Here is an 11478-nt window from a genome sequence, read left to right as displayed (position 1 = left end):
TCGACGATGCGGATTCCGGGGGCAGAAGGAGAGAACGGCACGGCCAGCCCGAGGGGGAGGCGGTGGTGGTGGGGAACTTTAGCTCAGCATAGACTGTACGGTGAGCTTGTAGAGGGAAAATAGCACCAGTTGGCCTGGCTAGTTGTCCCCACGCACGCACGCACACTCACACGTACAAGAGGGGCCCAGCGCAACAGAGGGAGGGAGTTCTCAGCGCTGCGGGAAGGAGGAAGGGCGAACCAAACTTGCTAACACGAGATGGGAGGCCCCTGCTGCTCTCCGGGCCTTTAGCACCTCACCCTGGAGACGACACAAGACGGCCCAGAGAGCCCCGAACAACCCTCCCGGCTCAGGAAGGGCCCCTGAAGCCCACACTCAGGGGCTCCACAGCTCCTGGCCACGTTACACCGTGGTCTCGTATTCCAGTAGCTCTTGAGATGCCCCTATGCTGCGGTACTGCAGGCGTGGCGTCGCCGGAGAGGTGTACTCCAGTGCCAGGATAGTCTTACGGAGGCGCCTGTCAATGAAATGGGCGTCCCAGGCAGGATACTTCTTCCGAGGCAAGTCAATGCGAATGACGGGACCCTCTGTCCGCGGGGCACGGGCAATGGGGGTCGGGGGCACGCTGGGCCTGACCTGAAAGACTGGCACACAGCTGTCTCGGTCTCCAGGCACCCCCTCCCTCTCGGCCCCTGTAGTCCTCGGTAAAGAGCGCGGCGGGCTGGTGATGACATCCACGGGGCCCCCCACGGCACAGGGGACGGCCGTGCGTTCCTCGCTGCAAATGCAGCTTGAGTCCTGGGGCCTGAAAATGGTTCCGTTGGGGTGCAAGAGGCAGTAGTAGATGAACATGAAGAAAACCCCTAAGGCGAAGCTGGAGGTGACCACGCAGACAATGATTAAGGCGTTGGATTCGGGGAACCCGCGTTTGTCCCGCTGCCAGTACCAGAGCCCCGTGAGGGCGGCGTTCTCCGACAGGGTGATGACGTAATAGATGCACATGCGGCACCGGCTGCGGCCTTCCTTGACGTTGAACCAGCAGAAGATGTAGATGATGCCGACCACCATGTTGTAGATGATCTCCTCCCACTTGGACATGCAGAAATCCGTCTCACCTTGGATGATCCAGAAGGTCATGATGCACCAGTGGGTGACGATGAAGATGCCGAAGTAGAGCTGGAACACGGAGGCGAAGAGGGCGAAGGCGATGGCTCGGGCGGCGATCGTGAAGAGGTGCCAGAGGATCTGCACCACGGCCCCCTTGTAGGACATCGGGAGCTTGTCTTCCCGGGAATCCCGCAGCACCTTCTGGTAAGAAGCCAGAGTCCACGCCAGGGAGACCAACGAGGCTGAAGCGGAGAGGCCTGTTCAAGAAGAAAGAGAAAAAGGGGAGGCAGGGAATTAAGGGGAGAGAAACGGTGTTACCGAGCGAGGGATTGAGGGGAGGAGGAACAGAGGTGGAGCTGGAGGGAAGAGATGGCAGAACAATGGCGGGGGCAAGACCAGGACAAAGGCAGATGAGGAGGAAGATTAGAAGGCAGAGATGGAAAAAGAAACGACGGCCCTTTCTGCAACCGTATTTTGCCTCCGTTTCTGAGCGCATCCTATTCTTCCCGTTCTGCATTCCCTCCCACTTTTACTTCCATTTTTTGGGGGGGGCTTTCTCTTGTTCCTGCATTTGTTTTACAGGAATCTGCATTCAGACCGCTTCCAGCACACCGTTGCCCCGCAGTTACCAAAACTCCTTTTGCTGCGATTCTTTGTTCTCATCCACTTTCGAATCGCGAATCCTTTCTAAATTAGAATAGTTTCTGTGGGTATTTAAGTGCCGCTCACTGCCCACCCCTGTCTCTGCCTCTCTCTCTTTATGTTGACACACCCTCCCCATTCTGTTTTCTTTCCCTCCTTCTCCAAAGACAAAAGAGGATGTGTCCTCCCGCTCAGGCAGACGTTTAAAAAGTACAGGAATCTGCATTCAGACCGCTTCCAGCACACCGTTGCCCCGCAGTTACCAAAACTCCTTTTGCTGCGATTCTTTGTTCTCATCCACTTTCGAATCGCGAATCCTTTCTAAATTAGAATAGTTTCTGTGGGTATTTAAGTGCCGCTCACTGCCCACCCCTGTCTCTGCCTCTCTCTCTTTATGTTGACACACCCTCCCCATTCTGTTTTCTTTCCCTCCTTCTCCAAAGACAAAAGAGGATGTGTCCTCCCGCTCAGGCAGACGTTTAAAAAGCCAGAGAGAGCAAAAGAAGGAAGCAGTAGATATAAAAGACCAGGGGTCATTTCCCGCGGGAGCACCCAGGAGTGGAGCTCCGGCAGTAAGGAACCCAGGGGGTGGGCCCATGAAACAAGCCCCACCCCCTGCTCCCAGCAGCCCTCAGTTGGGACACGAGGAGCAAGAAGCAGCCAGATAAGTTCCGGAGCCCCCCCCCCCAGCCTGCCTTCAGGTACAAGTTCTCCCTTCTCTGTGAGGGCAGATCTGCACGTTCCTCCCCCCAGATAGCTAGCAACCCAAAACAGTCCAGTGGCACCTTTAAGGCCAAGGTTTATTCAGGCACAAGCTCTCCCTCCTCTGTGAGGGCAGATCTGCATGTTCCTCCCCCCAGCTAGCAATCCAAAACAGTCCAGTGGAACCTGAGCGGTGGGTGTCGCCTTCTGACACACTTCCGGTGATGTCAGGGTGTGTGGCATATGCAAATAAGTTATGCTAATGAGTTATGCTAATGAGCTCCTGCACCTCTTTTTCTACGAAATGACCCCTGTAAAAGACTAGGGGATTCTTTGGTCCCAAATGTGTCAGTCTTGCATGTGTGGGCCTGGATTCCCCCCTCCCTCCCATTTCTTTTTGTAGAATCACAGAGGGAAGGAGGGAGGGAGGGAGGGAGGGGTTGGCAGCCAGTTAACTTGAAAAATGTGGGGTTTGCTTGTAGATGCAGAATGCATACAGGATACACTGGCCCTGGTCAGACGGGCCGGATAATCCGCAGGGGAACGAAGACTTTTAGCTGTGGAGAAAAAACAAGCACAGTAGCATGATCTCACGTTCCCCCGCGGCTCCCTCTGGCCGTCAGCAGCCGATCAGACCAGCGAGGCAACACAGCAGGACTGCATTTGTGCGCATGCGCCCGGCGCGGACGGCTGCTGGATGCGACGGGCTACCAGCACGTCTCCAATCAGACGCCTGCCCGCGCCATGCATTTACTGGAAGATAGTACTTCGAAGCAGGTAGTTTTTAACTCCGGGTTTTCCGCGGGAAGCCACGGGTTGGCCGCGGGTGCGCTCCACTTGCCAGATGTGGCGGTGTGATCGCGCTCGAATAATCCACCCACCACCCGTGGCTCTCCCGCAGCTACTTCCGCGTGTGAACGGGGCCACTGATAAATAAACTGGAGGGGAATAAACCAGTGCAGGGGGAATGCAGGCAACTGCGAAGTCAGTCCTTAAAACTTGACTCCTCGGATTCTCCGGAGCAAGCTCTCGGTGCACAAAGGGCCAACGGGGGTGGGGACAAGGTGGGGAAAGGGATGTGGAGACGGGAAAGAAGACGGAAGCATGAGGAGTTGTCATCGGGTGGCAGGTTGTGCCCATGGATGAAGGACACAGGATGGATGAGGAGTGGAAGGAAAGCTGAGCAGTGGACAGGGCTATTTTTGGGCAGGAACGCACAGGAACGGAGTTCCGGCTGGCTCCTGAGTTGGCCACGCCCAGCAGGAACTCATTAGCATAATAGGCCACACCCAACTGCAGACACTCATTAGGATTGGCTACATTAGGGGTGTGTGGCCTAACATGCAAAGGAGTTCCCGCTCCAAAAAAAGCCCTGGAAATCATTTGACCACAAACAAGGTAAACAGAATAAGAAGGGAAAGGTGCGTGTGGCTGGATTACCACACTTCTGGTAGGGTTGCCAAGTCTGGGTTGGAAAATACCTGGAGACTTTGGGGGTGGAGCCAGGAGAGGGTGTGTTTTGGCGAGGGGAGGGGCCTCCGCATTGTACAATGCCACAGAGTCCACCCTTCAAAGCAGCCATTTTCTCCAGGGGAGCTGATCTCTGTCGGCTGGGGATCAGTGGTAAAAGCGGGAGATCCCCAGGCCCCACCTGGAGGCTGGCAACCCTAACTTCTGGTAACATGGGGGTGCGTCCTAACGTGCTAATGAGTTGTGCTGTCAAGGGTGTGGCCTAACATGCGAATGAGTTTCTGCTGTTGGGTGTGGTCTATTATGCTAATGAGTTCCTGCTGGGCTTTTTCGACAAAAAGAGCCCTGGCAGTGGACATGAAGATAACCCGAAACGCTGCGAGAAGGGGAGGGGAAGGAAGAGGATCACACCTGCCTTTAGCTTTTTGGTGTATCTGTTTTTCTAGACATTCCTGGTCAAGAAAAAGGTAGTGGGGCTCGAGAAGGATGGTGGAAGTGCAGAAAGGGGGGGGGGCAGGACAACAGCATCAGGTGACAGGTCTTTCCCTTGTGAAATGTTTTACTTTGGGATGTGTGCGAGGGAGGAGACACACGATAGTGGCTCATTCAGGGGTCGTTTCGTAGAAAAAGAGCTAGGGGGACTCATTAGCATAACTCATTAGCATATGCCACATCCCCTGACAGCATAAGGCCCGGCGGTGTCATAAGGCCACACCCCCTGACATCACCGAAAGTGTGTCATAAGGCCACACCCCCTGACATCACCGAAAGTGTGTCATAAGGCCACACCCCCTGACATCACCGAAAGTGTGTCATAAGGCCACACCCCCTGACATCACCGGAAGTGTGTCAAAAGGCCTCATACCCCGCCCCCAACGGTCCCGGCAGCCGCCGGCCTTGCAGCTCCACTGCCGAGCCCCATGAGGGGCCCGGCGGTGGACCTGCAAGGCCGGCGGGAGTGCGAGGAAGCCCCGCGAAGGCCCTCCCTGGCCCCCGGCAGGCAGGGGTGGGGAGAGGCAGAGAGGAAGCAACTTACCCTCCCTCTTCTCCTGCCTCCTCCTGGCTGAATGAGGGCTGGAAGCAGGGGGCGGGGCTTCGTCATGTGCCCCACCCCCCGTACCTCACCCGGGGGAACTGCGATCCCCCCGAAATGACCTCTGAGCTCATTAAAGCAAAGATGGGAAACAGGGAAGAAGAAGAAGAGGAGATTGGATTCATACCCTGCCCTTCACTACCCAAAGGTGTCTCAGAGCGGCTTACAAACTCCTTTCCCTTCCCCTCCCCACAACAGACACCCTGGGAGGTAGGTGGGGCTGAGAGAGCTTTGACAGAAACTGCTCTTTTTCAAGGACAGCTCTTTGCAGAACTGTGGCTTGCCCAAGGTCATCCAGCAGGTGTGAGTGGAGGAGTGGGGAATCGAACCCGGTTCTCCCAGATTAGAGTCTGCGCTCCTAACCACTACACCAAACTGGCAACAGAGGAAGATCTTATTGGTCTCTTAGGCGCTACTGGACTTGCTCTCCTTCTGCAGATCAACCTGGCTACCCCCTGAAGCAGAGGAAAAGGACTCTCAGCTGGTCTGTTAATGAAAGGTTGCAGGCAACCAGTCCACGAATGTTCGTGCAATTTATAACAAACCTTTGGAACTTATTACACAGGAGCCTGTGATGGACCCAAACATAAATGGCTTTTTTTTAAATGACCGGTGTGACATGAAGATAGAAAATTGCCTTCTACTAAGTACATAACAACACAAGAGAAGCCATGTTGGGTCTGGCCAGTGGCCCATCCAGTCCAACACTCTGTGTCACACAGTGGCCAAAACCCAGGTGCCATCAGGAGGTCCACCAGCGGGACCAGAACTCCAGAAGCCCTCCCACTGTGTCCCCTCAAGCACCAAGAATACAGAGCATCCCTGCCCCAAACATAAGAACTCAAGAGAAGCCATGTTGGGTCAGGCCAATGGCCCATCCAGTCCAACACTCTATGTCCCACAGTGGCCAAAACCCAGGTGCCATCAGGAGGTCCACCAGCAGGACCAGAACTCCAGAAGCCCTCCCACTGTGTCCCCGTAAGCACCAAGAATACAGAGCATCCCTGCCCCAAACATAAGAACACAAGAGAAGCTATGTTGGGTCAGGCCAATGGCCCATCCGGTCCAACACTCCGTGTCCCACAGTGGCCAAAACCCAGGTGCCATCAGGAGGTCCACCAGCGGGACCAGAACTCCAGAAGCCCTCCCACTGTGGCCCCCAAGCACCAAGAAGACAGAGAAGCAAGCCGTGACTCACAAAAGCTCCTACCCCGCCACAAATTTTATTACTCTTTAAGGTGCTCCTGGACTCTTGCTCTTTTCTGTGGCATCACTATTCTTTGTTGCCCTTTCGATGCTGGCCCTCTCCCAGAGTTCTGGACACGGAGAAGTCTGGACAGGGATGCAGTGGGGTGAGATGGGAGAGCGGGCTTTGCTGGAGAACGCGGGCTGTGTTGCCTCGAAGCTGTGCTCCCGAGTGGCCTCTCATTGACGCAGGCAGCCCTGCTCAACAGCAGTCTGGAACTACGCAGAATCTTGCCCTGTGTGTTGCCTGTTTTAAGATTACTCATATATGACTTAGGTAAAGGTAAAGTTTTCCCTTGCTCGAAAGCCAGTCGACTCCGACTCTAGGGTTGCGGTGCTCATCTCCATTTCCAAGCTGAAGAGCCAGCGCTGTCCGAAGACGTTTCCGTGGTCATGTGGCCGGCATGACTAAACACCAAGGCGCACGGAACGCTGTAACCTTCTCACCGAAGTGGTACCTATTTATCTACTTGCAATTTCTTGCTTTTGAACGGCAGGAGCTGGGAGACGGGAGCTCACTCCGTCATGTGGCACTCGGGTCTCGAACTTCTGAACTACCAGCCTTTCGGCCTGCAGTTCAGCGTCTTAACCACTTGAGCCACCACAGCTCTCATATATGGCTTCACATCACGTAAAGCTCCAAATGGTTTAAATTGTGAATGGTGAAGTTTTTTTCTGGGATTGCGGCGTTTTCTTCAAATCCCCAGTCTGTCTATGTATCAATTGTATTTCATGCATGTATTAAATAACCAACGGTATGTTTAATAATAAAAGACTGCAGCTCGTCATTGTTTGTTTCAAGCCTTGAGGACTGGATTTGCGACCGCAGCTCATTTTTCATGGTTTGCCTCAAGTCTTAAGGACTGGATTTACTTGCTTTGGTGTAGTGGTTTTGGTGTACACCAGTTTGGTGTCGTGGTTAAGTGTGCGGACTCTCATCTGGGAGAACCGGGTTTGATTCCCCACTCCTCCACTTGCCGCTGCTGGATGACCTTGGGTCAGTCACAAGTTCTTTCAGAGCTGTTCTCTCAAGGGCAGTCCTCGAAAGAGCTCTCTCAGCCCCGCCTACCTCCCAGGGTGTCTGTTGTGGGGAGGGGGTATAAATCCAATCTCTTCTCTCTTCTTCTCTTCTTCCTTATGGACATGTAGAAATCACATTTTTCAGACCATTGGAATGGTGAAGTTTTTTTCTGGGATTGCGGAGTTTCCTTCAAATCCCCAGTCTGTCTATGTATCAATTGTATTCTATGCATGTATTAAATAACCAACGGTATGTTTAGTAATATGAAACACGTTTAATAATGAACGATTTATTAATTTAAACAAGTCGGAGCTTTACGTGATGTTAAGTCATATATGATTCATACTAATTCATCTATTTCCTTAAATTGCTGAAGGTTTTAAGATAACAAGAGTCATATTCTGGTCAGTATGTGAACTGCTCTGCTCAGTGAGGCGGGGGGGAGAATGAGAGGGAACATTGACCACGGGGGCAGGCCATCACTGTCTTGCCTGACGGGGGCTTCCCGGGGGTGTCTAGATGAAGAAGAAGAGGAGGAAGAGGAGGAGGAGGAGGAGGAGGAGGAGGAGGAGATTGGATTTATACCCCGCCCTTTACTCACTCAGAGTCTCAGAGCGGCTGACAAACTCCTTTCCCTTCCCCTCCCCACAACAGACACACCCTGTGAGGAAGGCGGGGCTGAGAGAGCTCTGATAGAAACTGCCCTTTTCCAAGGACAGCTCTGACAGAAATATGGCTTGCCCAAGGTCATCCAGCAGGTGCAAGTGGAGGAGTGGGGGAATCAAACCCGGTTCTCCCAGATTAGAGTCTGCGCACTTAACCACGACACCAAACTGGCTCTCTTATCAGAACTATGGCTTGCCCAAGGTCACATTAGCAGGTGCGAGTGGAGGAGTGGGGGAATCAAACCCGGTTCTCCCAGATTAGAGTCCGCACACTTAGCCACGACACCAAACTGGCTCTCCGGGTGGCTGCCAGACCGGGGTCCGAGCCAGCCGGCCAGCTCTCTTGCGTTCCCGCTGGGCTCCGCTCACCTTGCAGTGGATGGATGTCTCTCTGCTGCACCATGATGCTCAGCTGCAGCACCAGCTGGGGGGCGCTCTTGAGGAACGTCTCCAGGAGCCGCAGCATGCTGATGTCGGCGCTTTCGAACATCATCCTCCAGTAGAAGTGGCGCCGGCGGTGCTCCGACTGCCAGCGGCTCTGGAGCCCCAGGTACAGGGCCCTCAGGTACCTGCGGGGAAGGGGGAGAGAAGAGACAGCCGTGAAGAGCCCAGAGGGCCCAATCCTGCTCTGCCGCGGGCTTCAGGACCGGGGACTCTGGCGGCGTGGCCCAACGTGGCTCGTACCTCCGGGGTGGCTCGCAATCGGGGAGGCAGTTCCACCAGCACCGGCACAGGTGGCTTTAAAAGGGGCTTAGGCAGATTCGTGGAGGACGCGTCTATCAGTGGCTACTAGCCCGGTATTGTGACGACTGATAGGGCCGGACTAACCATGAAGCAGACTAAGCAGGTGCTTAGGGCGCCAGGGCCAAAGGGGGCACCACAGAGTTGGGGAAAGGGCGAAAAGAACTTTCTGTAGCCCAAGCTTGGCTTAGTTCTTACTGTATGTTGTGTTATCATATGCAGAGGTCATTTTGGGGGGGGGGTCGTGGGGGATCGCAGTCCCCCCGGGTGAGGTACGGGGGGGGCCATGACTGAGAAGAGGGAGGGTAGGTTGCTTCCTCCCTGCCTCTCCCCACTCCTGCCTGCCTGGGGCCAGGGAGGGCCTTCGCCGGGCTTCCTTGCACTCCCACCGGCCTTGCAGGTCCACCGCCGGGCCCCTCATGGGGCTTGGCAGTGGAGCTGCAAGGCCGGCGGCAGCAGCCGGGACCGTTGGGGGCGGGCTGTGTGGCCTTATGACACACTTCCGGTGATGTCATGGGGTGTGGCATATGCTAATGAGTTATGCTAATGAGTTCCCCTAGCTCTTTTTCTACGAAACGACCACTGATCATATGAATACATTTCTGTATTGCTGCAACCTGCATTGTATATCTGGTCAGACAGGTCAACGACTAAAATGGACTGGGTCAGTGTGGAAAGGAGGGGGGGCAACAAGATGGGTCAGTGCTTAGGGCACCAGTGAGCCTTGATCAGCCCCTGACGACCGATATTGTAATGCCCCGATATAGATCTACGGTGCAGCTTCATTTGGAAGACTGTCTACAGTTCTGGTCACCGTAGCTCCGAAAGGACATTGCAGAGGAGGGCGACTGAGATGAGGAGGGGGTTGGAGCTGGGAGCTGCCCTCTGACCAGTGTTCCCTCTAAGCTGAGTTAGTGTGAGCTAGCTCACAGGTTTTTAGCCTCCGGCTCACACATTTTTGTCTTAGCTCAGGAAGGATGGCTCCAGAGCAGACTAATTTATGCAGTAGCCAAATCGCTCGCTCACAGCTTTAATGCAAGTAGCTCACAAAGTAGAATTTTTGCTCACAAGACTCCACAGCTTAGAGGGAACATTGCCTCTGACCCCCCTCCTCTCTCGCTTTGTCCTTTCCCTTTCTTCACATGGCCTTCTATGGAGATGCATGTTTCTGCAAGTCTCTCCTGTAGAGACAATGCCCTCCTTCTCCCATACACAAGACACGGGACAAGCTGGCCGTTTGTGATAAGGAAAGTACTCTTTAGAGGAGGAGAAGGAAGAGGAGGACGAGGATGAGAGGAGGAGGAGGCGATTGGATTTATACCCCACCCTCCACTCGGAGTCTCAAAGCAGTTCACAATCTCCTTCCCTTCCTCTCCCCACAACAGACACTCTGTGAGGTAGGTGGGGCTGAGAGTGCTCTGAGAGAACTGCTTTTAAGAGAACAGCTCTGAGAGAACTCATGACTGACCCAAGGGCATCCAGCTGGCTGCATGTGGAGAAGAGGGGAATCAAACCTAGTTCTCCAGATTAGAGTCCACCGCTCTTAACCACTACACCAAACTGGCTCTCTCTCCTTTCAATGGCTTCTCGCTCTCTTTCCAATGCCAACCTGAATGCGAACTAGATCTACTTGAATAATAGTAAGTTTACCTTTTTTTTTTTTTGCAATATACTTCTTGGGAGATTGATTTACGGCACTCAGGATCACGCTTTTACGACTGGGTAAAACTCTGCTATGTTAACCAAATATCCCGACAACGAGGCCATGCCATTTTGTGATCTGATTTGTCCGGTTGGATTGCACGCTTATTCCCATCTTCCAACAGGTAAAAAAGCAGCCCAGATTTTTGGGGGGGGGGGCAGATTGTGAAAACACTGCAAGGGGAAAGGGCTACCCCCCCCCACACACACACACTGTGGCCCCGATTCACATTGCGCTCCCATGACAAAAACAGCCACAGGCAAAACGCCTGCCTCCTCTTTCACTCTCAGCCCAACAGAACCCAATGAAAGGTCTGACCGTCATGACTCATTTCAGTCCTGTTAACTTATTTCGTTATTTAATTAATTTACTTCCTCCATTTATACCCCTCCATTTTATCCCCGCAACAACAATCCTGTGAGGTAGGGTTAGGCTGAGAGTGTGTAACGAGACCAAGGTCACCCAGCGAGCTTCCATGGCAGAGTGAGGAGGGATTCGAACCTGGGTCTCCCAGATCCTAGGGCGATTCTGCATTGGCTTTTCCCTCCATTGTTTTACCAAACCCTCGTTGGAACACAAATTCCCCTCTGTGTTGCATGCCGCTTTTGCTTTCTTTGATCACTGGGTTTTATGGTACCCTCTACACTGCATGCCGCTTCCGCTTTCTTTGATCATCGGGTTTTATGGTACCCTCTACACTGCATGCCGCTTTCGTTTTCTCTGCTCATTGGGTTTTATGGTACCCTCTACACTGCATGCCGCTTTCGTTTTCTCTGCTCATTGGGTTTTATGGTACCCTCTACACTGCATGCCGCTTTCGTTTTCTCTGCTCATTGGGTTTTATGGTACCCTCTACACTGCATGCCGCTTTCGTTTTCTTTTTCTTTGATCATCGGGTTTTATGGTACCCTCTACGCTGCATGCCGCTTCTGCTTTCTTTGATCATCGGGTTTTATGGTACCCTCTACACTGCATGCCGCTTTCGTTTTCTCTGCTCATTGGGTTTTATGGTACCCTCTACACTGCATGCCGCTTCTGCTTTCTTTGATCATCGGGTTTTATGGTACCCTCTACGCTGCATGCCGCTTCT

The 11478-nt window shown here is 53.6% G+C and overlaps 1 protein-coding gene across 1 annotated transcript; it reads right to left on the bottom strand.

Annotated features, from left to right (window-relative positions):
- Window positions 1-402: 402 nt before the first annotated feature.
- On the bottom strand, window positions 403-8495 carry XKR7 (X-linked Kx blood group related 7). Its single transcript, XM_015426180.1, has 2 exons — window positions 8315-8495; window positions 403-1364 (listed from the first exon to the last, which is right to left on the bottom strand). The coding sequence occupies exons 1-2, from the start codon at window positions 8436-8438 to the stop codon at window positions 403-405; spliced, it is 1086 nt and encodes a 361-aa protein (XP_015281666.1). The 5' UTR covers window positions 8439-8495.
- Window positions 8496-11478: the final 2983 nt, after the last annotated feature.

Source organism: Gekko japonicus, unplaced genomic scaffold, assembly GCF_001447785.1.
Source record: "Gekko japonicus isolate JY-2015 unplaced genomic scaffold, Gekko_japonicus_V1.1 scaffold291, whole genome shotgun sequence".
In the NCBI taxonomy this organism is placed as follows: domain Eukaryota; kingdom Metazoa; phylum Chordata; class Lepidosauria; order Squamata; family Gekkonidae; genus Gekko; species Gekko japonicus.
This window is presented reverse-complemented; position numbering and strand designations above follow the sequence as displayed.

Coding starts and splice junctions, on each gene's coding strand:
- XKR7 (XM_015426180.1), bottom strand. CDS start 8,438: ATGATGTTCGAAAGCGCCGACATCAGCATGCTGCGGCTCCTGGAGACG. Junction 1,365..8,314: donor AGACATCCATCCACTGCAAG/GTGAGCGGAGCC, acceptor CTTCTTGAACAG/GCCTCTCCGCTTCAGCCTCG.